At 39.2% G+C, this 27,358-nt stretch overlaps 1 protein-coding gene across 9 annotated transcripts in view; it reads right to left on the reverse strand.

Moving 5' to 3' along the window:
* Nucleotides 1–27,358, reverse strand: part of PTPRM (protein tyrosine phosphatase receptor type M) — a 489,673-nt gene that overhangs the window by 69,029 nt on the left and 393,286 nt on the right. For all 9 annotated transcript variants that reach the window (XM_075494401.1, XM_075494400.1, XM_075494399.1 and 6 more), the window contains one exon: nucleotides 22,936–23,123. In XM_075494401.1, coding sequence (XP_075350516.1) covers nucleotides 22,936–23,123 — 188 coding nt within the window. The remainder of the gene's footprint in view (nucleotides 1–22,935; nucleotides 23,124–27,358) is intronic.

Consider the following 27,358-nt stretch of genomic DNA (forward strand, 5'->3'; position numbering starts at 1 on the left):
CTCTACACGAGTAAAAGATGGTGCAGAGTTATTTATTTCTTAATGAGAATTCCTACTTACCAAGACACAGGTATTTACACAAAAGGGGCAGGACTCAAGGTTACATACAGTGCACTGAATGTGTGGATAAGGGTTTTAAGATAAATTCTAAGGTAACATTTTTATACCATCTTCAGAAGGGTAACATGTGACTACCTCAAATGACTTGGACAGAAGGAAAATATTCAGCCTGATCACTATGACATGGTTTGAATGAGGCCAAAAAGGAGAGGTATCTTAAGATATTGGATGAAGGCAGAGGCATCAACATTAATTCAGGGAAGTTAACACTATAATAATAATAATAACAACAATATCATCAACAACAACAACAACAATAATAATAATAATAATGATGATGTCACAGTGGTAACTTCTGGTGCTCTTTTGTTCCAGTTGTTTTACAAGCAGCCACAATGACAGACCCCTAGAACTTTCAGACTGAGCAAGTTGCAATATTGCTGTTAATGGTGCCACAGGCTTTGATTTTTTGCATCACAGATCTGCACTGTTTGCTAAGACTCTTTGAGACTTCCTGCTGAGTAAGCTTTGCAGAAGAAAAGAAATGACATCCTGTTTTACCTAGAAGAGGCTTCCTCCAACTTCTCTTTCCTCCTTGGCTGCAACTCTGCTTCTCATTTCCTTTCCCTCTGTTTGGAGTTACTTACGTTTGCATAAGGATGTCCGTATGCCTGTGCATTGCTATTGCTATTAGAATTTGGAAAACTGTGGGTTTGTCTCTTCTTGGTTTTTGTTTCTAATTTTTAATCAAGAAAATCTTTTTCAAGGGCCTTTCTGCCAAGCAAAACATTCCTTCCACAATACTACTTAGAACTCAGAAGTACATCGCTCCTAGATTTTCTCTGTTGAACTCCGAATGTTAGCAGGCAGGTGGAGTCTACAAAGTGCTTTTAGATACCTTAGAGCTTTGGGAATACTATTTCGGATCTTTTTGTGCACTTTAAATTTTAATTCAAAAAAACTAATAGAAGATTTAAATGTTTCTTCTGAGTAGTCCATTTTTCCTCCTAAAGATTAGCACTATGATACTTGATTTACTTTACAAATAATAAAAGCTTGCCCCAGGGAACGGTTTCAAAGAGCTAATGAAATGTTATTAAAGCAGAGCATAAAGACACAATGTGCTATGAAAAAAGCAGGCAAGGACTACAGATCTTTTTCCTCCTATAGTAAAGAGAAGACTTTGCAATTGGTTTAAAATATAACAAGAAAGGAAAAAAAAAAAGAAAAAAGAAAAAAGAAATTAAAATGAAAAATATAGAGAAAGAGAAAGAGAGAGAGTGGGGAGAAGAAGACAAGACACAAAAATTTTTTTAGTCATCAGGAGAAAAACAATAGTGTGCATTTAACTGAAGCAGTAAGCTTTGTGTTGTAGTCATTATAATTTTCTGTTCACCCATGTTTTATGTAGTTATTGATGAGAGCTACTCCACTCATTGCCTACATATGCTATGCAATGCACAAAACAAGGCTTAAGGATTTCAAAAAACTCTTTCTGAAGTAAGTGGGAAATACTTACTTTCCATGGCAAAATACTTACTTTCCATGACTTGATTGACACTGTAGGCCAGGACACTACTCTTTGAGCAACTGTATTATTTGAAGAGGTACTATTTATTTAATACCTGTGCACTTCTGTCACCTGCTTGCTGAAGATTATTTCTAATGAAAGGTGATCAACATTGAACTGGTGGACACATATGCTGATAAGAAAGGTGACTTCTGATACATTTCTAGCTAATCCAGTAATATTTTTGCCTGATTTTATCTGAATAAATCCTTGTACTAGAGACAGTGCGCTGAGCTCAGAATTCACAAGAGCTGCCTAACTCTTTAAATTATCAGCTGACCCAAGCATAGAAAATCTGATAACATCTTCAAATTCCCTGTAAAGACAAGCTGTTTCTGATTTAGAACCACACAATTTGGAAAAACCTTGAACATAATAAAATTCCCTGAAGCAACAGAAAACAGCATGTGGAGACACGAAACAAAAGCAAACAAATGTTCGATTTGAAAAGTGAACAAAAACCCTCCTATCTTCGTCCAAGTTGTAATGTACACACAGCTGATCCAACCTTTCAGAAGTGATAAAGCACCCCTCAGATTTTGCGCACTAAGTGAGCCTCAAGGGTTTTCACGAGTGTATCTAGGCCGCTCTAGTTAATATAGTTTGGATAGAAGATAAGAAAGAAACAAAGCTCACATAATAAGATTTTAATTCTGCTACAGGGAGACACTGACATCATATTAAACTACAAGATAAAAGCCAGAGTACACTAACATGCACAGATGGAACACAAATATTTTGCACGCTGTTGTTTTTCCCAGTGGATAAGACAGTACTTTTCAAGGGAAGTAAGAGTAGTAGGGTAGGCTAAAACAGATAAGGGTCTAATTGCAGTGCCCTTTCAAAAAAAGGATAGCACTTCATTGTGCTGGTTCATTACATTTTTTGATCTTCACAGGAAACTTTGGTGCCTCGATGTCTGCTTTGCTTGTTTGCAAATACACTATGTGCTAGCACATATAAAGACAATTATTCATTCCTCTAGGCTTGACTTTTAGCCCAGCATTTTCCTTGTTCTAAAGAAAAAGACCTCCTTCTATCTAAAGCTATGTGTCTACTTCCCACTGTTCCTGGCTGGCATCCAGTCCCTGCACCTATCGTTTGCTACACTGTTCTGCTCGGGGGAGAGCAGTAATGGGTCACAGTAGGGCCGCTGAGTGCTTCCACAGCGATGGGACCTCCCGCTACTACTATTCAAAACTCCTGGCTCTGGCTTTTTAAAGTTGCTTCCTTTCCCCAGACATCCCTCTGCAGGCTCTCACTCTGTAATTGCCTCCTGCCAATCATCTTCCCTTTGGACAAGTACACACTTACTGGAAAGGAGTGGGCGGGTAAAAACTTTGAAAAAACATGGTGTTGGTCCTAGACGACTCCACACCTCTCTGAGAAACTATTGAAAGAATAATACAGAGTATTTAAGAGCATACAAAGACAATCAGCATAAAAATAGTAGCGGTAGTAATGGGATTGACAATGATGACAAGTGTTGCTGTCAATTGTTAACCTAATCATTTTTAGCATGCTCACTGTATACTGACAGACAGCAGCGCTTCAATACAGCCCCAAGACTACTTGTTAAAATGTAGAGTATCTGGTGAGGCACACTAATGAATAGCAGCAGCTCACCAACCTGAATCGTCCTATTTTGATGTTTGAAATGAATATACAGCACTTTCTAATTCCAAGAGAGGTATCCCTGCAGCAATTTATCAACCAGGCTTAAAACCAGCCAGTTTATTCAAACATATAATACATGGGATCACAGGCTACTCAGATGACCCAGACACAGCTAATGGCTAAAGTGAAGTGGAAGTACTCTGGGTTAACAATGAGGGAGGGGTAAAAGGGGTTGCTGTCCCCTTGAGGACACTGTCACTTGCGGACCACTTCTGCATCATTAATCTAACGTCAGATATGCAGTACTAGTATTTTGTCAATGGAAAAGTACAAACACACCATACACAAGTGACAGTTTCACTACAGCATGTATCCACAGGAGCTTATCAATGGACATTTGGAGTGTCCAACTCTATTTCCATGTAATCAGCTAGTATATTCCTGATGCCTGAGAAAGAAACTTCCAAAGAGCTTTGAGAAGTCTTCTAAACTTGTATTGACCTTGCGCAATACAATGGAGATCTCTGAATGTCCCAGTGCAGATGTCTCTTCTTCCTTCTTATTTATCACTCACACGGCATACATTCAGAGAATATACTCTGCAAGTGAAAAAAGTATTGGACTAACTAACAGAAAAAAATCAATCTCCAGCAATAATGATGGAGATGGCAATTAGAGTGCCATCAGTTACTTACTGGGCAGATGTGCAACAGGGATGCCTCTTCTAGTCTAGTTTGGTAGTGTTTTACATTTGTTGCGATGTACAAGTAACAGCACAGTTTACCACAATAATGAACCAAATGTAATATTCACAGAAAACAGACTCCGGCAAAAAAAGAGAAGAAAAGTGCCATTGTTTGACAGGACAGACTTTTTTCTAAAGGACAATATGGTGAGGACATGAAGATGAGTTGTTTATGGAGTAAGGGAGCTAACTGAAAAGTTACAAAGTCCATGTAACACAAACAGATTATGAAATAAGAAACTTAACAAACAAATAAAGGGTTAGTCACAGAGAAAAAATAGTGCAAAATATTGTTTACATTCACAGCTTTAAGAACAGAAAAGGAGTAATCATAGTTCTGCACTTAGATCACACCCATGACATTATTGTGTGGATTTTTTCCTGATGTGCAGGACCCTTGCAAACATGTCACCTAGCTACTCTTTTGTTCAGATTCTGATCTTGCTAAGTATCAAAACAATTCTTCAGTAATGAAGATTGAGGTTTAACAACTTGATGTATAATTTTGTTTTTTGCAATCTGCTTCTTCATTTTCTCTTTTGCATAAACCGAGCAAAATACAGCAATTTATCAGCTCTCCATGGACATTTCAAGATTTATATACATTGCAGCTCTACATTTTTATGCTACATTTCCTTTCATTAGAACACTGCACTCAAGTTAGATTAATTGAGGCAAGCCAACATTATAAAAGCTCTGTTGAATAGCAGCAGATGCCTTTATTCTCTGCATCCCTCCATAAAACAAAACTTTTTAAAATTTGAGTCTCTATATAAATATTTCCCTTACAAGACAATACAAATATTCCAGGCATCTGTCTCTCATTAAGCCAATTAGTAGTTGTTTAAAATAATCCAATAAAGTCCATATTTACCAGATTTCTTATTAAGTATTATTAGACTCTATGTGCCAAATCCTGCTAAGGGAACCAGATAAAATGATGAAGAGTGAGATAGATGGACAAGAGTGACTTGGCACTGAAGCCATCCAGTCCTGACATTTGGTGGAAGTTCCAACTTTGAGACAAACACCCATTTAAACAACAGGGGAAGACTTACTGCTATGGGATTCAGAGACGTCAGCTCAGTAGGGACTAGATTTCCAGCTGGAGTACTAGGGAGGACATATACTAGGGAGTATACAGCTGGAGCGTTAGGGAGGTCAATACTGGCTTGAATCCTGTTTAACATCTTCATTAATGACCTGGATCATGGGGCAGAGTACACCCTCACCAATCATAGAATCATTTAGGTTGGAAAAGACCCTTAAGATCATCAAGTCCAACTGTTAACCAGGCACTGCCAAGCCCACCACTAAACCATGTCCCTAAGCACCACATCTACATGCCTTTTAAATACTTCCAGGGATGGTGACTCAACCACTTCCCTGGGCAGCCTGTTCCAACGCTTGAAACCCTTTCAGGGAAGACATTTTTCCTAATATCCAGTCTAAACCTCCCCTGGCGCAACTTGAGGCCATTTCCTCTTGTCCTATCCCTTGTTACTTGGGAGAAGAGACCGACACCGACCTTGCTACAACCTCCTTTCAGGTAGTTGTAGAAAGTGATAAGGTCTCCCCTGAGCCCCCTTTTCTCGAGACTAAACAACCCCAGTTCCCTCAGCTGAAGAGGAAGAAATATCTCAATTTCTTTTAATGCTGGATAAAGGAGTCATTTGAATGCAGATTGTGGTACTGAAATTTCACCTGACAGCTCAATGATTAGGATACCTTCCTGATACTAAGGATTTGCTGGACATGGGACATAGTATTCTTTAAAATCAGGTTTCAGCCCAAATTGCATTGAAACTAGAAATGTCCTGGAATTACCTAACATAAGTTACAAGAAAAGATTTGTCTTCCAAAACAAAATAGGCTCCTGGGACACTGGGATGGTAAAAATAATCAAGTTAGTAAAAGATAGTAAGATACTAAAAGACAGTAAAACTGATTCAGGCTCAGTGAGCCTTAAACTCTGTTTTTCTCCCACTGCTAAGAACATTTAAGGTTCCAGGAGAAACTTCTAGTAGCTGTAAGCTGCCTGGATTTAGTGCAAATCTGTCAATGTAACATGGTAGTCCCGTGTCCCACCCTGGCTCCCTACCTAACCCTAAGTGAACCTCTGTAAGCTGAATCTTAGTTCCATAAGAATATATTTAAAAGTCTATCTGAGACAATACCCTCAAAAAGTATGATTTGCTTTTTTCATATTAGGTAGCTTGAGTTGGAAGTTATAATTCTCGGTAACTTTGCTGTACTCATAATGGTTGCCATCTAAACTTGCCGTATCAGTTAAAATACAAATACTTGGTATGATACCAGATCAAACTTGAATATTAGCATAAACCAAGATAACTTTTCTGTTTTTCATAAGAAAATGCTGAAACTTTTCCAGGCATGGGCAGAACTGTATGGTGAATGGAGTACTTCATTCCTTTATGCACATGCATTTGCAGCTTTTTAAAATATGGTGGGTATTAGTGGCAGTAAAAATAGTACTTTCTATAGTGTATTTTTTTCCTTTTTCTCCATGGAAATAGAGAGGAAAGCAACCTTTTTCGCTTTTTCATATTATTGTACTACTAAGCTTGAGCACTCCAACACACTGCTCCTCCACGCTAGAACAGTCGTATGGGTAGCACCTTTCAAATCTTTCATGACACCAAAAAAATCATGTTACTACTAAACTTCTAGATCAGTCAGTCAGGTTTCCAGGGACTCTGACACTTGCTATTCTGCAAAACTGGGGAAACGGACACATAAACAGGTGACTTTTTCCTCCTTCAATCCCAGAGACACAGAATCGCTACCCTAGTATAACTCCTTCCCACAGCTGTTTCCACACCCTGGCCTCCCAGTCAGCACATCTTCTCCACTGTTTTTCCGAGGGAAAAAGAAGAGTGCTGCCAGCTGAAAGGAGTAAAGCAGGAATGTAGTCTGCTCCTGACTTTTCCTAGTGTTAGAGAGGAGGACCCCCACCCACTGTCCTGCCTGCTGTGCTCAGGAGAAGGAGGTGGCAATGGCAGAACCTGGGGAGGAAATGCAGGGTATGTCTAGGTTGGACCAAGTAGGGAAACACAAAAATTATAGCATGCCTTACATAGTGTTCAGCATCACCTCCACTGAAGGCGGAATCACTGTTCCACACTATCTCCGTGCTTTCAAATGCTCCTGCAATAGCTCTGGGAGTATGAATGTTTTCACCTTACCCTCCTGTGGCAGTCAGCAGGTGAGTAGTGGGGTCCCCACATCTAGGAGGGGATGCAGTGAAAGGTAAAACTTTATCTGTGGGGAAGGTTCCTGGTATCAGAGGGAGTGCTTCTGGGGAATGAGTGTAAATATTGAGTAAGCACAAGCAGACCTCTGTGTCAGTGTGTAGCTAGACAAAAGTTTAATAGTTTCACTCGTTTCTTGGCCCTTGGAACAGGGCTACTTTAAAAAGATCCAACCTGATCCCTCATAAGATATTTAAGGCAATTCCACTGTAGCATACTTGAGCTAAAAGAAAACATACTCCTAGTTATGTCAACAGGAAAGACATTTGCTTCCCAACTAGGCTGTCCTTCTACCTCAGCAATGTTTAAAAATCGATTGATGGCAGAATCATAGTGTTTTGAAAAAATGTCACAAAAAAATAACAAACACATAGTCTCAATGACAAGAAAGAAAAAGCAATCCACAAAACAGTTAAAATTTATAGAAGCCCTAAATGCTGCAGATAGCATGGCCTTTTTTAGCTTTCTTTGTGTGCCAGAGATACATGTGCCTAGTAAATATCAGTAAAATAAACACAAATGCTGCGCAAAGAACTGACAAATGGAGGGAAAATATGTCAATCTCTAACCAGATCTACAATTAAACATATAAAAAGCATGAGCAATTTCTGTGATTTTCTTGGATTCAAACGTTTTTGTATGTTCTAGCTACTGTTGGTTCTATAGACTTGATTTACAATGTAACCGTCAAAACGTAAAATTCAAGCTGGTGATGCTGTAAAAGAAGAGACAATTAAAAAGTCAGTGGTAAAATTGAAATGTGTATAAAACTACTAGGAAAGCAGCAAGACACCAAATTTGCTTAGATTTGAAATGTTTTCCCCAGTGCAAAACCAAAGCAAATGCTTTGGTGTGGTTTGGAAGCTCAACCTGTTTAATTTCAAAATTCATATAACTGTCCCCCTTTTGCTCTCCGAAAGGCAGGAAGTGGTTCACTGCCCACACTAGGAGTTTAATTCCACTACCTCCAGGTACTGTAAGTAACAGGACTCTCTTGAAAGGGCCTAATTAATGTAAACAAGGTTCTTTGCAGAATAAAGCATTGCTCAGAATAAAGGCTCAAGGATTAGGCTTCAGCATAGCAGCCACATGCATTTTAAATAAAAACATTTTACAACTGAATTTCTTTTTTTCTCTTTCCCTTTACAGCATCATCATCCTGCATTTCACAGTCCAACAGCAAGATAGTGGACCAGGAGAACAGCTACTAAACTAAAAGACTAGAAAACACCAGGGATGCTAGCTAACTTAAGGAGTTCTTTGTGTTCTTTATAAACTGAAGTGATGTTAGTTCTATAAAATTGACTACCAGTATGTAAAAAAAAAAAAAAAAAAAACAAAACCCCCAAAATTTACCATTTCACATCACGTTGTTTGCTTTGTATATACAGAAGCACTGATGTATTTTCTTCTTCTTTATGTGTGTTAACAGCCATACTGGGTCAAACCAGAGGTCCATACAACCCATTATTTTTTTCTACAACAGTACTAGTAGCAGATGTTTACAAAGAAGTATGAAGAATAGAGCAAATAGAGAGTGAATCTTTCCCCAGCATACCCTCTTAGCTTCTAGCAATCAATGGCTTTCCTGAGCAATCTCTTCCTCAGCCAGAGACTGCACACAGCCATTGTGTTTAATAATGAATTTGTCTAGCCCATTTTTGAACCCATTTATAATTTTGGCTTCACAGCATCTTGAGGCAATGAGCTCCACGATGTAATTATGTGCTGTGTGAAAAATATTTCCTTTTGTTCACATTAAACCTGCTGCTTAATAGCTTTGTTGGGTGCTCCTGATTCCCTATATTATAAGGAATAATGAATAATTGTTGTTAGCATTGCAGAAGTAACACTGATCTCTGGCATGACTCAGAATATCCTAAGGGGGTATTGCAGCAGCCAGGAATGAGTGATATTTCACTACCCTGGAAACAAGGTAGAGACTTGGTACTGGAGCTGATAAAGTGGCTCTGTGCCACTTTAAGGATTTCCTTACTCATAGAATCTTTACATAGTTTATTATGCCAACCTTACAGAAGCTGTGTACAGCAGTGTTACACAGAGCGTAAAAGCTGGAGTTGAAGTATCAAGTAACTACAGTTTTACTGTAGTTATTTGTCCAACTTGACCAGAGACACCAATGACAAATAGAAACACGCAGATAAAAATCAAGGCTAAGTGAGCAAAAGCTCAGCTGATATCACAGCCTAATGCAGAGGACAATGTTCTGAAATACTCTTCAAGCAAACAATATACTAAAGCGTTCTGGCAATGAATAATGGTTGACAGCACTTGGAAGAGCAATACTGGTATCACAAAAGACTGAAGAACTGTTGTATGCAGTCTTTCTCAAGATTAAAAAGCATATGTCTCAACTTGACAGTCATGCTTAGATTCAGAGAATCTTGGAAGGACACAAAAAGCTAAAAAGAGCTTTGCACTACCAGCTTTTCCTCATCTATTTAAGTCACCTAATTTATTTCCTGACTATTCATGTGGGGTTGGAGGTGGCTGCTCTTACTGTTCTTTCCTGAGTAAAGGATTCAGGATCTGACCTACCTTTTTAAGATTTGTTATGTCATACTGGAATTTTGTTGCTTTGCCATCTAAGCTTTGTGATACAGCCAAGTATTTAAGCATCAGAGGCAAAGTATTCCTGTTGCCTTCTCCCAGACTAATCACACACTAAAACTTTATGCTTACTTCAGGAACCAATACTGCACTGCATGGAAGCTTTCACCATCCCAGAGCAAGCACTAGGAGGCATTCTAATCAGAAGGGAATCCTGTCGCTGTTTGGGTAGGACAGAGACAAAAAATCTACAATTTCACTGAAAAGAGCTTATACCTCCTTTATTGCAGGCTACCTTTGTTAGCAGAAGGCAGCCACAGCTACGTCTGCCTCAGGACAGCCCCAGCCTGTGCATCAAGGAAGGTCCTCACTTCTTTTGTCTCCCTTTGGTGTGTGGTGTAGGAGTGGAGATAGCCTGCCTCGTAGAGACTCAGACCTCTTTCTTGTAGATATAAGAGCTTCTTTTCTGTTATATATTAAGAGCAGTTATTATTGCACAGGCAAGCACCTTAAAGCTAGACGGGTAATAACTGAGCTCAGCTGGCAGATGCATTTTAACCTTACATAAATGCATGCTATCTATTTTTTCCACAGACCAAAGCAGAGCATTTTCAGTCATGAATCTTTTTAAGATCTTAGGGGGAAGAAACTGCACTGTTTTGGTGGACAGATATTCAAGCTTCATCACCAGTACATGAACATGTCTAAACCATTATGTGTCTGATGCCCCTGGTGTTGCTTCCACTTAAGTGAATGGTAAAATGTAAAACAGGAAAGAATGTATATTAAAAGCAACTTTAAAACAGTCCCTTACATCCCTTTAAAACCAACTGGACTTAAACACATGCTTAAGGTCTTCCCTGCCTTGGACTCCAAATCATGCTGTAAACCTAAACCTTTCAGCTCTTTGTGGGTTTGTGGCGAGGGACTCCAGTCTGCTGTTTCTGTCTTGTGAAGAAGTGTCAATATTATGAATTTTCATCAGTCCTGAACTGAGCTTCAAACCCAGTAACTCCAATAATTTTACATGGTTGATGCTGCCATCACGTCATTTCTGAAATACTGACTCTGACAGTACTTCGCAAGTCCCCGAAGCCAGCCTGCTTTTCCTTCTGCCCACCTCCTGGGCTGCTTTGTTTCAACGAGTACTCCAGTCTTCCCATCAGCTTTGCCCTGGGGGTCAATTTTATCAATTTTATCCCATAGTTGTCCTGCTCATCTTTGTCTCTGCCTGACCAAGATGCCTGCATCTTCTCATGGCTGTTTGGCAGGTTATGTCCTCTTTACCTCTCAGATGACTTGCTGAGGACCCAGGGCTACTTAACTGCTAATTAATAAGATGGATGCAGAACCAAGCAGTTGGAGAACAGCACTGGCCCCACAAGAGTGTAGGCAGTGGCATCACTGAGATACCATGTGATGGGTAACTGGGGGAGCAGCTATCACACTGAGACAGAGGCGATGGCAGGAAACCAGCAGGAGAGAACAGAGGCTTGCCAACCCCCTTGTCTGCCCAACTACGGCCTGCCAGATTTTCAGTGGACTTAACATTTCCCATAGAATCTTTTGGGGCCATCAAATCAGTATGTTGTAACAAAAATATCGTTCCTGCTAGAAAATGCTGATCATCTGTTCCATTGACAGGACAATTACTAAAGCACTACAGGAAACGTGTAAGAAGAAGTCTTGTATTCCAGTTAGAAAACTTCTTAAGACACACTGAGCCACAGGCTACATATGAATACAAATTTTCATTTCCTGAAAAATTTATAATGGCTATTTTAACTTATTTAAAACAAATGCATTATAGAAAATAATGCATATTTTAGGTATGCTGTGGATAAACTACTGCTAAATGAAAACTCCTAATAGCTAAATTATGCTAATTCGATTTGAAAAGTGTTCCTCTCACTTTACAAACAGCCAATAATGCTGCTCTGTTCATGAAACCAGCAATGGACTAAACTGCCTAATTATTTGTAGTGAATAAATACAATCCACAGAAAACACATAGGGTGTATATATAATTAATAAAGAATAGATTATAATTGCATTTAACATAGTTGCATAATTTAAAATAGAATAACTACATGACTGATTTTTTATGTCTTCTTAAAGGGCACTGATAAAATATGAAGGAGGTAAGGAGGCTTATATGAGTAGGAAGTAATGAATAATATCTTGAACATCAAAGCACAATATATTATTCTGTGCACATACATTGGACCAAATCATTTTTGTAGGTGCAATGGGAAAAGTATGGTACATCAGCAGTTTTCAAAAGTAAATAATATGTTAACTGACGAAGGGTTTATGGATTCTGATCAAATATTCAATGTCTTATTTGAATAATTAATAAGTTAGTCTGGTGCAAATGTGCAGCATATAGCCTTCAATGTTTCAAAAACTTTTCCTTCTTTCAAATCATACTTGTCACTAGCATTTAGAAAGTTTAACCTATCACCTTATTGCTGTGAGCATTAAAGCCAGTCTTGAGGATTTCCCTCCGGAAACTCACGTTATGAGTGAAATTAAGTTCAGTGGCCTCATTTAGTTTCCTACCGTGGTGTTCAATAGCCCATAATGACGCATAGATTAACTAAATCTGAAACTAAACCCTAATTTCAAAAGGTACAGAGAGAGTATAGATTTGATACTAGCAAAAGCATAGTAGCAAGATCACTCAGCAAAAATGACTTGCTTAACAGACAACCAGAGTAAAATATATTCTGAGAAGTCTGCTTAGTACAGTTTGACTGTTTCTCAACCTGTGGCTGCGAAAGGGGAGGAAGACAAGACAGGCTGGAGAATAACGGTGCAACAAATTTCACATGCTAAAATAGTGGAGTGATGTGTGAGTGTTGGTTATAAAAGAATAAGCATATACCTCTGTGTACATCCAAACACAAGGAAGCAGTATGATGGAAAAGGTTAACTCTTCCCATTAAAGTTATATAACCCCCGTGTTCATTACTTGGACTTATCAGATGTGGATACTGGATTTCCAAAGATCTGCTCGGTGCCAAGTTAACAAAATCAGTGAAACTTGGAAGCTGTTTCTTTTATTGCTCCAATTTGACATTGCACATGCCCACAAATCTTTCCAGAATAAATGGAGAAAGATTTTGCAATGCCTTCAGAAAATAAAAGATCCTAATGATGGAGTCATAGGTTAGGAAAAAGGGGAGCAAAATTAAAACGAGTTTTGAAAGACTGCTGTGGCAGCTGGACTCAAGATGGGAAAAACCCCATCTTTCTAAAGCAGACAGATTGAAACTTTATTGCCATGGGATAATGAAGGACAAGAAGCACATCCACAAAACTGCATGCAACAGCTAAAATGATTCCATTTTAAATGCTTAAGTAGACTCACTAATTAAGGATCAGGAATAACATCAGAAGTGCTTATCATGCTTTACATTACTTTTTGATTTTCAGTCCAGCTATGCTGAAATATGAAATAAATGTCTGCTACATACCTGAACATGGAAAAGACTCCCAGGGCATCTTCAGAACCATGAGAACTGACAGGTTACAACCCATGTTTTATTGCTGATAGATTTTGTATTCATTCATATGTTTGCCACCACATACACCAGGACTACCAGACTCAGTAGAGGCAGAGAATGATTAAAATAGCTGCCAGAGCTCCTACATAAGAACATCCGTCCAACTGATCAGCTTAAGCATCTATATCTCACAACTTTTGAGTGGACCAACACTTTTCTGAGTGGATCAATACCACCGGTCTCTGTTTTAACTGCTTAGAGGGATACAATCGTCATGAAAGATGCACTTAAAAGCTACCAGGCTTTCCTTAGGACACAGTCTAAACTTTACATACAAGACTGAGTCTGGTAGACTCACATGGAGAAAAACACTGGGCTGAATTAGGCATCCTTCTTCTTGTTAGGCATCCTTGCTGCCTGATCATATACAGTTCAGACTGTTCGGGCTACTAAGAAGAAGAAAACAGGAGGTTCACAACCAAGTAAATCACAGACTGATCAGTATCAAAAATAGCCGTGTCACATCATGAGCAAACAGCTGCCTACACCCCACTGAGAGTAATCCTAAGGATATTGGAAGCATTCTAGTCTATACACCTCTGCAATTTTATTATTCAAACAGATAAAACCCCAAAGCCTTTCTAATGAAGCCACGACCTGCCTAAATCTACAATCTGTGGTAAGAATAAACTCTAATGAAACCTGCTTAAACAAAAACAAATTAGAAAGCTGTTTCTGCATATGCATGCACTTTTATTTAAATTGGAGGAGGAGTTGGAGAAGGAAACAGTGAGATTTAGAAAGTCCTGGGACACCTTGATCACTCAGCCGTTAGCCACACTGCAGCACAGGGCAGTGTCATGTGGATGATATTATGCACTGTGACAGCACTTCTCATACATTTGAAATCTGTTAAGAACAGAAATTCACAGCTATTAAGGACAGGTTCAGAACTGCATAAAACTGGCTGACAAACCAACAGACATTCAGCAAACTAAGTGTCTCTCCTCTGCACCGAAAAAAAACCCAAACAAACTCCTACTAACTACCACCCAGCTAAAATTGTTGACAACTGATTCTTGCTGATCAACAACTGGAAGTCACCCATTCTGCTATGAGACTTATTAAAGAATTAAAGGGATATTGCACGCACTGGGAAGTTATGTCACTAGTAACATAGGCTATTTACCAGTGAATGTAGTTTCTGGTTTGGGATGACTTTATTTCAACAATTTGGTATTGATCTGGAGTATCTTAGGATTTCCAAACGAAAACATGCTTTGTGGACATGGCAGCTGCTCATTTTTACTATTGCTTTTGACCTCCCTAGATATGATCTCCCCAGTGCTGAGGCTTCCAGCGTCCAAGAGTCTGGGATAAACCCAAGCAGGAACAAGTTACCTGGAATTCATGGAAGGCTGCTGCAGATCCCACGGCAATCTGAAGACACTGGGTTTTTCTGAACACAGTCCTTTGATAAAGGAGAAATACCTGTCTCGCATACAGGACCTTTATATCACCATCAGTTGTGGTTATCCTTCATTGTGCATGGGAGAGAACACTTACATTGCCTATAATCAGACCACTGCAACTTTCCAGTATTAAAGATTAAAGATTCAACTGGGCATTCAGGAGATTGTTCTGAGCCGCGTCTAAACAGATGAAACTTCACAAAAAACAATAGCAGTGATCTCTACAGATGACTATTTCCAAAAATTTTCCACACCGTTTTCACAGGACAAATTCCCACTATTTTACTTCTGTTTCTATTTCTGTTACATTTACAATCTCTAATGAGTTTTCTCATTATTACAAAAATAGAAACAGAGAGAGTTACCTTCTCTGCATTCTGGAGGACGCAGATGTTGTCCTTCGTGTATTTATGCTGTGGACTAATGCCCCCATTCCCACCCAATGTTCCAGAGTCTTTCTGCTTTCTTTGTAATTCGTGTATTGTGGGATAGAAAATAACCTGCACTGATTGTGGTATTGACTGTCTCAGCTGGTGCTGCAGAATATCAAATAAAATCAGAGAAAAAGGCATGATAAAAATGTACAGGTTGGAGGTAAGACAGGCCAGTTGCAGTCACAAGGAACACATGCAGAAAAAGCAGCACCAGCTGGGTCCTGCCAGTAGCTCTATCAACATAACATCAATAAAATACTTATTTTTCCTAATATTTTCAACATTTCAGAACAGGGCCCCAGAAGCACAGGGCTTAGAAGTGTCATGTGGCAGCAAATTTGTCTTCCAGCTGGAATCAAAGAGAAAGAAAAGCTGCGACTCGAGGACTGGGTTGGAGTGACAGGATTCTAGTCTGTTGTGCCTTTACATGACAGCAGAAAATGGAAACTATATCAGACTTCTGTCCTAGGTCAGACATTTATCTAACAGTGGTCTGGAAAAAACAAAACCTTAAGCGGACACCTATGGGGTAAACTTCCTCCATGAAAAATTTCCTGCTTGCCTGCAATACTTTCTGCCCCCCAAAACAAGGATCTCTATTTCTGCTGGTTTTAGAGACTTTTTTTCCTGTTTTGTTTCTTAAGACCATTTTCTATTTACCCCAGATGTTTCACTGGCCAGTAGTATACTGTGTGAAAAACTGTTTTTATCGACTATCAACACATTTACCTGCATATCTTCTGAAGTTCCATTTCAATTAATATATTGCTATGAAGATAGGATTTCTTTCATACCCCCAATTATTCTCAACACTCACCTCCAAATCCTCTTTGAATTATCCATTTTTTTATGATCATCTTTGACCACAATCCCCCAAGGTATAACTGAACAGTGACCATAACCAGATAGGCTATTTTAAAATACTCCTACCAATCTATAATAGGTGCTAAGAAGTGCTAGACCAAAATGAAATGTTTAACATACATCAGATAATATATTTCATGTTCCTGACCTTGATAGGCCCTCTGAGCCTGTATCCTCATAGGTATCCATCTATTTAACTGCAGTGATTTAGAGATTAATACAGTTACATTGGTGCAACCTCTCAGAGTGGAGACCATGCCGCATAAAAGGGGCATAATCAGTACAGTTTATCTTGACAGTATAAAACTTCACTGCATTAGGAACAGTATTGGTTTAACGATATTCGTTATAAAATCATTTCCTGACTGAAAGAGTTAACTGCCACAAAACCTTGAGAAAGGATGTGTGCGACAGGGGGGGAGGAGAGGGAAGATGACAGAGACAGTGGGGGGAAAGGCCTTAAAATTAAAGCTACACGGAGGAACCTTTTTTTAAACTCTGTTATTGACACAGTCCTGTTAGCAACAGTAAGTGAGGCTGATCTGAGCAGGATACCCTTTGCAAATCCTGGCTTTTCAAAGGAACCTCTGGTTTTAAGATAATGGAAGCTCAGAACTCCCTGTCATGGAACATAATGTGAAATTGATTTTGCAAGGCTTTATCTACACAAAGTTGCACTGGTTTAATTAAAGGTGTGTTTTTAAATCAATTCTGTTAAACCAGTCCAAGCTCCTGTGTGGACACTCTGAAATCGATTTGAAACTGTCTTGTGTCAACTAACCTTAATTTGGCAAAGAACCAATTTACACTGAACAGGCACCAATCTATGCTGATCCAAAAATAGGGTTAAAAATAAATCTTATTTAAAATGGTAAGATTTGGATGAATTTCTCTGTTTCTGCCCTACCTAGGCCAAGCTATGCTGTCCTCCAGTAGCCTAGTCCATCTGTTTAGGAAGGAGATGAACTTGCTTCTTTGCATCTATGTGTTTATGGCTTTTTGACAGATACACATCCTTGCGAAAGGATACAGTGTAAAGCACTGTGAAACTAAGGAGTCTAAAAGCAAAAGGTGGCAGGTATAAGGAGAAAGAAGTGAGATGACTTTCACCCTCCTTTTCTATTTATTTTGTTTCTGTAATGCCGAAAGGAGATAAGCAATGAGCCTCCTTCACGATCAGTAAAAAGCTCTCTCATGCTGTAGAATTGGGAAGCAGCTTAAATAACCCACAATTAGTGTAGGGGTGCATGTGAAATCAGGCCAATGGTACCCGGTCAGTCTAACATCGCTGGAACCAAGCCACAACTTCTTTCTTAAGGGACTGGCAGGGGATAGAAAGGATTTTAAAGATCTACTGGAGACTACCTGTGTGGAAATTTCCCTGAGTTAAAGGATTTCTGTGCAATCCCTTCCAATCATTCACACTCCACTAGGCCGCAAATGAAGGTCTGCATTCAAGTCCTCATCTTACGGAAACGTATCCACGTTATTTCCACACCTGAGAAACACGTGGGAAAATGGGCAGCAAACTTGTTACCAATGTGCCGCTAAGGACACGTCTGTATTTGCTCTCACTCTACAGGCACAGGATGAAGTTGCGCTGCTACATCCAAGAGCCAGGGCCTGATCCTGCTCTAGGGAACAGGAGCCTTGGCACGTGCCATCACAGGAACAGGGCCAGGCTGTGGGATGTTTCCCTGCTGATATTCAACCAAAGCCTTTTCAGTGATGAGAGCCAAAGTATCTCAGCTCCTCCCACAAGGAGAACAAAAGGGTGCAATCCTGCCAAGTACAGTCTTCCCCCAAGCCCCCGTATATTGGGAGCTAAAGATACTCAGTATCTCAAGTGGGTAATCCTAATGCAGAGCTGAGCAGCGAGTGACTAAGTACCAGCCTGCCGTTGCTTAAAGATGATTTTTTAACCTTTATCCTTTGTGTCAGTTACGTTACTCAAAAACTCATGCATGAAGCCGACAGGACTTAAAACTACGTAGATGTGCTTAGATTGTGAACTATAGCCCTAGTGATTGAAAATAGTGGCCCTAATTATTAAGTTTTATTTTAAAGCACTTAAAACTATGCACAACAGTAAGTGCTCTGTATCCTTGCACTCCTCTGATGTGCTGCTAACGGGTAATGTGCAACTTCACTTTCCGTTCAGTTCAACAGATTTATTTTCAGAGTGAATCCTGTGTGAATTTCTTCTGAATCAAACTCTTTCCCTGGTGAGACTATATAATCCTGCTGTCTTGTTAGAGCAAAAATCATCTATGAGACTTCATTCAAAACAAATCCCCTGCCAAACTATTTCTCCCTTTTCATTTGGACAGTTATCCTTCTGATAATTTATAAGGAAAAAAATCTTTCATTCTCTAGCTCAACCTTGTAAAGAGGACAGCATCAGTCTGATAGCAGCGTAAACAGAGACTTGTAATCGTAGCAGAGCTAGAATATATTGGGCAGTTTTTCATTGCAAATGGAGGAAAAACAGCAATACTGCAGTAGTTCAATGGAAAAAAACCCTCAAAGATATGGCTAGTTATGGTTCATTCTGATTATAAACAATTTCCATACATAAAGAGGACTTCTTCAGATGCAGCTGTAGTATTTTAAGTCCTCCTTCCCCGCCACTATTAATAAACTGCACCCTCATGTATTGCATTTACTGGCATTAGTCAAGACTACACCTACTGTCTGTAATGGGATGCCATTCATCAGCTTGGTAAGCTCAAAATTAAGTGATTTTCCTGGAAACTGTTTCTCAGCAGCATCATTTGATCTGCTGTAGTTAAAAAGCCATGTCATTGGTTGCATTATAAATTCCATTTTACAGTCGTCTTTTTTTTTTTTTTTAGAAATTAATTGTAGCTTTCCTCTAGGCTTATGCTGGTATAAAAGGTTTTGGCTGATGAGCAAATCTTTTCCAAAGACAAGATTTTCAATTCTATCATTTTTAAATAACAGTGGCACAAAAAACCTCACGGGAACAAACTTGTTTAAGTCAGCTACACAAATGAAAGTTGACAAGTGATTAGCTCCTTCTGGGAGTGAATTGTTTTCTACATTTTAGGGGAAAAAATGTCATCAGTGACTTTGGAAGTGCCCTGAAGCATGGACTTTGGAAGTCTAATACTACAAATACCAGTTTAAACAATTACATATTTAAGCAATTGTTATAACATGGAGTTGGCATGACAAAGTGCAAACTTCAAAAAAACCCCATCTCTTCTAAAATACAAGCGGTATGCACACTTGTAAAAACACAGCAATGTACTAGTAATTGTATTAGTCATCCTGAAGGACCTGCAACAGTGAATACATTAATTCCTACCTTTCACAGAATCATAGAATTGCTTAGGTTGGAAAGGTCCTTAATATCATCAAGTCCAACTGTTAACCAGGCACTGCCAAGTCCACCACTACACCATGTCCCTAAGCACCACATCTACACACCTTTCAAATACCTCCAGGGATGGTGACTCAACCACTTCCCTGGGCAGCCTGTTCCAACGCTTGACAACCCTTTCAGTGAAGAAATTTTTCCTAATACCCAATCTAAACCTCCCCTGGCACAACTTGAGGCCATTTCCTTTTGTCCTATCACTTGTTACTTGAGAGAAGAGACCGACCCCCACCTCTCTACAGCCTCCTTTCAGGTAGTTGTAGAGAGCGATAAGGTCTCCCCTCAGCCTCCTTTTCTCCAGGCTAAACAACCCCAGTTCTCTCAGCTGCTCCTCAGAAGACTTCTGCTCCAGACCCTTCACCAGCTTCGTTGCCCTTCTGTGGACACGCTCCAGCACCTCAATGTCTCTCTTGTAGTGAGGGGCCCAAAACTGAACACCGTGTTCGAGGTGCGGCCTCACCAGTGCCGAGTACAGGGGGACAATCACTTTCCTAGCCCTGCTGGCCACACTGTTTCTGATACAAGCTAGGATGCTATTGGCTTTCTTGGCCACCTGGGCATGCTGCTGGCTCATATTCAGCCAGCTGTTGACCAACACACCCAGGTCCTTTTCTGCCTGGCACCTTTCCAGACACCCCTCCCCAAGTCTGTAGCATTGCATGGGGTTGTTGTGATCCAAGTGCAGGACCCAACACTTAGCCTTGTTGAACCTCATACACTTGGCCTTGGCCCATTGATCCAGCCTGTCCAGGTCCCTCTGCAGAGCCTTCTTACCCTCAAGCTGATCAACACTCCCACACAACTTGGTGTCATCTGCAACCTTACTGAGGGTGCACTCGATCCCCTCGTCCACATCTTTGATAAAGATATTAAATAGAACTGGCCCCAACACAGAGCCCTGGGGAACACCACTTGTGACCGGCCGCCAACTGGATTTAACTCCATTCACCACCACTCTTTGGGCCCGGCCGTCCAGCCAGTTTTTTACCCAGTGAAGTGTACGCCCATCCAAGCCATGAGTAGCCAGTTTCTCCAGGAGAATGCTGTGGGAAATGATGTCAAAGGCTTTACTGAAGTCTAGGTAGACAACATCCACAGCCTTTCCCTTATCCACTAAGTGGGTCACCTTGTCATAGAAGATCAGGTTAGTCAAACAGGACCTGCCTTTCCAGAACCCATGCTGGCTGGGCCTGATCACCTGGTTGTCCTGTACGTGCCATGTGATGGCACTCAAGATGATCTGCTCCATAACCTTTCCTGGCACCGAGGTCAGACTGACGGGCCTGTAGTTCCCCAGATCCTCCTTCCGGCCCTTCTTGTAGATGGGCATCGTAGCTGCTAACCTCCAGTCAACTGGGACCTCCCCAGTTAGCCTGAATTGCTGATAAATGATGGAAAGTGGCTTGGTGAGCACTTCTGCCAGCTGCCTTGGCACCCTTGGGTGGATCCCATCTGGCCCCATAGACTTAGACTTGTGTGTGTCTAAAACTTAAGCACGGTATATTGAGCCTCTAGGGCAGTGCACACTTGTGCATGCCGAAAAGAGAAATTGTTGCTTGCCCTACAGGGTGGAAGTAATTTAAATGACTTTTGCTGGTTCTCCTCCTCCCTTCTCTTTCTATCAGATGAAAGAATGAGAAGGGACCTTTTTTTTTTGCTGGCTTCTACTTTGAGAAGACAGAGTTAAAATTGAATCTGTATCATTCTGCTTCTCACTGGCTATGTCAGAGTCACATCACAGTAAGACCCATTTACACCTGTTCCTTTGATTTCTCACATTCTAGTTTCCAAGGAAAGGAAACTGAGGACTCTGTACTGGGTTGGAGATGCAGTGCAATTTGGACAGGTTCCTCAACTGGACAAACGGACACTGCTACATACAGAGGCAGATACAGGCTCTGTCAGGCGTAGCCTGCTCCTGGAAATGGGGGGGGATGGGCTGCTGGTGATCATTATTTGATTCTTAGACCACATGGCAGGGAACATTTTTTTTTTTAAATCTAATCACATCATCTTGGATCATAGTCCATACAATGTACTAAACGTTAACAGAGTATTTCAGAGGTGACAGCTTCAAGTCTGCCTACAGATCAGACCCCACAAGTTCTTATGCAGTGCATTTTCCTACTTGATCAATCAAAATTATCTCACAAACTCTCATACACTCCTATGACAATTTTGACAATTTATAGTCCAACCCTGTGGATCAATCTTATGTATTTTTCCTCTGCAAAGTAATATATTTATGCTACTTATTTTTTGGGTTCAAATCCACTCAATTGTAATCTTGTGGGAAACTACTCACTGTAGACATCGACCCATATTAGAGTGTTCTTGTATGTGAGAATCATTCACAAGAATAAACTTCTTGAAATTTGAGCTAAAAGGAAGAGAAAAGTGGACAAAGGACATTCATTTTTACACCCTAACAAAATATTGGACCTAAGCAGATTTTAAAGGGTCTAAAATCCTCCTTCACATTAGACAAGGAACCCAGGTCGATAAGTCTCTGTTCATTCAGCTATATGATTTGGATGAGGAGTGGTGTGTTCTTGAGATTCTTCAGCAAACTAAGCTTTTGAAGTCAGGCATAATACTACCTTAATTTTGGGCATGACAGCAAGTTCTGCTTGTTTTTCGCTTTTTTCACTTAGCAAACTGACTCATCTCACAAGGAAGACAGGATCTGCAGTGCAATGTGCTGCATTCCTATAGTATTTGCCAGGATGTAGTGGTCATGACATTTAAAACTAAGATGATAACAGGGAGGAACAGGTCACTCTAGCATGAAATGAAGAAACAGAAGTTGGGGGGGAAAAAAAAAAAAAGGAAAAAAGAGAGACTATAAGTTCATATGAAAAATAATGAGTACTAAAGATAGCCTCCAGCTAGTGGGAAATGGTTCAGGCACCACAGAATAAATTTTATAGCCCTACGGGCCTCTCTGAAGATTTGCTCACTTCCTCTCCATGATGAATACTATTATTCCAAGAAATACTGCTTTTAGAACTTGATTTCTAAGCTAATATCATGTTACAGAGTTAACTATGATTAGACAATCTGTGATGTAGAACTTTGGAAAAAAGCTATATTCTTCAAGAGTAAAAGAAAAATATGGCAAGTTCTGGGAGAACACTAGTGGACCTGGTTTTTTGAATATACAGCTTTATGCAATTAGAATTAGGCAGAGATTTCCAAGAAAGGTTTTTATGTCTCACTCCTCATCCTGGCTGGTTACAATCAGAAAATTTGCTTACTGTAGAGATGATCCTTTCCATCCAATATCTTCCCTCACACAGCAGCTGGCTTACTTGGTTGAGTAATTATTTTTCCTGTTCTGCGGTACAGGTAGGTAGCAGACAGATAAAGCCAACAGTGCAGAAGACATAATAATCAGATCATTAGACCTGACACTTACTTCATACTCCTCTTTGAATCCATAGCCTTCTGCACACTTCATTTGGGTGATGTGCTGTAGCAAGTCAGCTACACGGATGGCTGGATGAAGCTGTCCGGTCTGGTAGGGCACATCCACTGGATCTCGCTTCTTGTAGGTATGGGATTGGACCAGGCTGCTTGTGTCACTGACCATCGTATGGGTTTCGTCTAAAAAAAGAGTATCTCATAATGTACTGGCTCATTTTCACTTACTAATAGAAATATCAATTACACAGATTTCTAAAGGAATGGCAGAAATCTGACACCATCAGTATTGCTTCTGTCTGTGAAGGCTACACCAGAAGAACGGTAAATCCACGGAGCAGTTTACACAGGGAAATTGCAAGACTGATTGGAATGAGGCAAAGTCCATGGTTCTACAATGGAAGCATTGCAGAGCAGTCCGAACTCTAATATTGTTTTAAATATCACTAGCTGATTACAAACAGGTTTTAAATTAGGCATTTGGTTCTAAACTGCATAGAAGTTTCATTCTGAAACTTCAACAAGTCCCATGGAATGAAATTGGACTTGTATTCTTCTTAGATTACTGAAGTGTTATATTTTACACTGCAAATTTAGAGCAAATGTTTGGAGTGAGCAAAATAAAAAGATGCACAAAATGGCTTATGGTTTCATCAAGCTAGGACTGCAATGGAAATGTAGATCTGATACAACATTTGGAGACAAACTACGAGAGGACAAATGCAAAGGATCATCTGATCAGGAAAAATGTCTTGACTGGCTGCTGAACATGCTTTAGGACTATGGTATATCATGAGACATCACATTAGGCATGGAATGTTATACGTCAACTGACATGCAAGCCAACAAACAGGAGAACCCAGTGGGCTGGTTAAAATTTTTATGAGACACATACTCTCCCAACCCTCCACATCTCTTCCATGGGGCAAATGGGCAACTTACCATTGATTGGCACTTTTAAGAAGATAACATATCAGGAGAAAAAAAGAGGAGGAGAAAAAGGAAACAGGGCATAAGCAACAGTACTACATTAATAATTACAGGTAATTTTATGTTTGTAATTTAGTCTTTACAGAGTGATTTCCTAAATGAGTCAGATTCTGATCTCAGTGTCACAGTATAAATTAAATGTACTGAAATGAAGGTGTCTTACTGTGAGTCAATTCACACAGTTGTAACTGAGATCAAAACTTACACTTAGCAGTAAATAGACAGATGTGAAAGTGCACTCTACCTAAGGAAGCAATATGACTTTCTTCCTGTTTAGATGGAATTTTAAAAATTTGTTCAAACTTGACAAGAGAAAAAAATCAACCCAAATTCTAAGGTCCAAGTATCATCATAAATATTTTTTCTGTTTACCCAAATAATAATTTTACATATTCAACGAGTTTTTGATTTTTAACTGAAATTGTAAATGTGGTGCTTTGACTTATTCAAACTACTCCTCACTGGCTGCACACTACACATAGCAAGGGGTTTATAAAAAGACTATATTTATTTAAAAATTATTACTTTGTAAAATATGTTGTATGAAAGGGAAGCATTAAAATATTTCCACATTCATAAGTTAGATATATCATAGCAGAAAGTCCCACAAATACTCTGGATGAAAAGGTCCCAGATTCTCATGTACACACCAAAAATACTACTACACCTCATTAAAGGTGAGATTCTGGTCTTAGTTATACCACCGAAAATGGATTTTAAAGCCACAAAGCTCAACAAATCATATTTCAAGGATAATTTTAGGTTCTCTCAGTTCACACTAAGACACATGAAATCTGGTTCTCAGTAAGCATACAGTTAATATGAACTGTGCATTGAAACCTAAACCAAAAATAACAGAGAAAAATTTACGGGTATGAGTATGGGCACTTCACTACTTTTCCTGTCAGCTTGCTAACCTGATCTAATGCAGAGGAAAAGGATTCATCTTTTAGTCATAAAATTTGACAAGGTTTGTCTAATGTGTGATAAAATTGTACTGCAAAGCACCTTGGGATGCATGGCATGAAGCGTGGTATACAAGTGTAGGTACAGTATGTTGCTGTTGAAATGGCACCTGAAAACTACAAGGTGGCTAAGACACAAAAGACAAAAAAAGTGTAGGAAGTTGATCATGATTTTTTGGGTGGCTTATTTCAATTTTAGAAACAGGTTAGAAAACTTGGGTTTTCTTTTGCAAACTACAGAATTCCTTGGGACACAGACTGTTAGTAACTAAGATGAAGGCAAAGTTATCAGATAGCAGGGTCCTGTGCTATGAAAGCAGCAGTTTAATCCTTATGAATCTCTTTCCTGTGAGCTCCTTTGTTTTAGACTAATTTTCCTCTCTCCATTTCTGTATCTCTTATAGTTGCATTAATACTATTTTTCTCTCTTTGGGAGTGATCTTTTAAGTTGTTTTAATAAAGTGGTTTCAATCCTTGGTTTATATGGTACATTACAAACCACGTGTATTATAGTTTTTTGCTTTGCTTTTGAGCACTGTAGCATGAGCATTTCAGGCATAACAGTCCACAGTTTTTCAAAGGGTGAGCTCCTCCAGATGCAGTGTTCATATGCAATGTGAAGTTTGTCCAGCTTAAATACTCCTACAGTTGCATTTGTTCTAGTCTCCACTTACTCATTCTCATAGAGCTGTACAACACTTATTAAATAATATATTTATGTACTAGTTATATGAACTCATGGCATGGAAGGTCTCTGGAAACCCAGCCCAATATCTTTTCTGGGCTGAGACTCTTTTTCTTCTCCAATTTCAGAAACATGCACATCACTGATACTAGACAAACATGATCTACACTCATGCTCAGCAACTATAAATTTAACCACTGTTATGTAAAGTGTTTTTTTTTAATCTCAGGCTTTCACTTAGGTTATTACACTAAGCATGAAAGTTTTTCCTCAAATGTAAGAAAATTTCCTCATATCTGACACTGAGAAGTCAGACTGTTGCATTTTGCATCATTTAAAGAGTTCACCACCAATTATCAGTCTTTTTTTTTTCCAATTGGCTAAGTTCCTAATTTGCATGAATAGTCCAAAGATCTTGCTGTACATAAATTTGGAACTGGTAAGTGTGTTGTGGCCTTTCTAGCAGATTTTGAGAACTAAACTCAACCATTCACCAGACCTGTACCCTTCTCAGGTGGTCACACTGAAAAGTTCATTTAGTTCCAACTACAGGCTTGACCCTGCAGTCTAACACAACTTCTTTGGACATTGGAAGACAGCAAGAGCAGGCATTAGCTGCAATTAAAACCCAGCAATTTTTGTTAATAGCTATATTCCTCTAATGACTCAAGAGTAGCTAATTTGATTTACCTGAGATAAAACACTATTCCTATATAGACAGTCATAAACACGTTTTGGGAGAGAGACCTGGTCTGAATGGAACACCACTCATAAAAGGGTACTAAATTTTTAACATGTAAGGTTACAAAAATATTCATTTTCCACAGTGAAATAACTGGAAGATTTTCTGATGTGAGTAAGCACAGGTTGCTTTAGTAGACCATAAAATACATATCTAAGTAATTCAAGATTTTACAGACTTAGTAAAAGCAAAGAAATTTTTTTCCCAGTGTGTGTTTGTCTGATATCTGAATTACTTGCTTAGAGATTATTTCTTGTGGGGAAAAAAGCTAACAATTTTACCACCATTATTACATAGCGAAGGATCACAAAAAAAATCAGAGAAACCATTAACTAAAACTTAATAATCCAGATAGGAAATCTCAAAGTTTTTCTCCTGATAATAGTACTTTTCTCCTTGCCCACCCACAAGGTCAGAAAGAACATCTACTGGATGAAGCGTTGAATGAATGCTAAAGCACACAAAAAAATCTAACATCTCAGGCAGTTAAAAGGCACTGCAAATTTCATTTGCATGCAGATTATTACATTGTTACAGTCGCTACCGTTACCTTCTTCCAGATTTACATAATGTATAAAAACGCACAAGTTCCTTCTCCAAGTTATCACACTGAGATGCACTGCACTAAATATTCTTTCACAATAACAAATTTTCAAGATCACCTTCCTAAACTTCTACTTCTTATATGCTTCACTCTACTTTTAGGTAAGCCTGTTTAACTTACAGTTTAAGGGCAGGAATGAGTTAAGGGGTCTTGTATTTCTTACAGTGATTTGAAGAAAAAGGAGGAGAAAGAAAAATATTTGTTGTAAAAATACCAGTCATTGTAAAAAGAGTAAATAGATAGGCTTAACATTAGAGTTGGAGTTCTTGCTAGAGCACTGTTATATTTTGACTTATTATTTTAAAAAAATCTCCCTGTTTAAAGTTAGTATAGGAAGGAGGTGTAAATGATTACAAGCCACAAAGCGGTTAGAGTTACTTAAGCATTGAAAATGCAATAGTGCCGCATGCTTATTGTTTTATCACTGTGCAG

Source organism: Mycteria americana, chromosome 2 (assembly GCF_035582795.1).
Source record: "Mycteria americana isolate JAX WOST 10 ecotype Jacksonville Zoo and Gardens chromosome 2, USCA_MyAme_1.0, whole genome shotgun sequence".
In the NCBI taxonomy this organism is placed as follows: Eukaryota; Metazoa; Chordata; class Aves; order Ciconiiformes; family Ciconiidae; genus Mycteria; species Mycteria americana.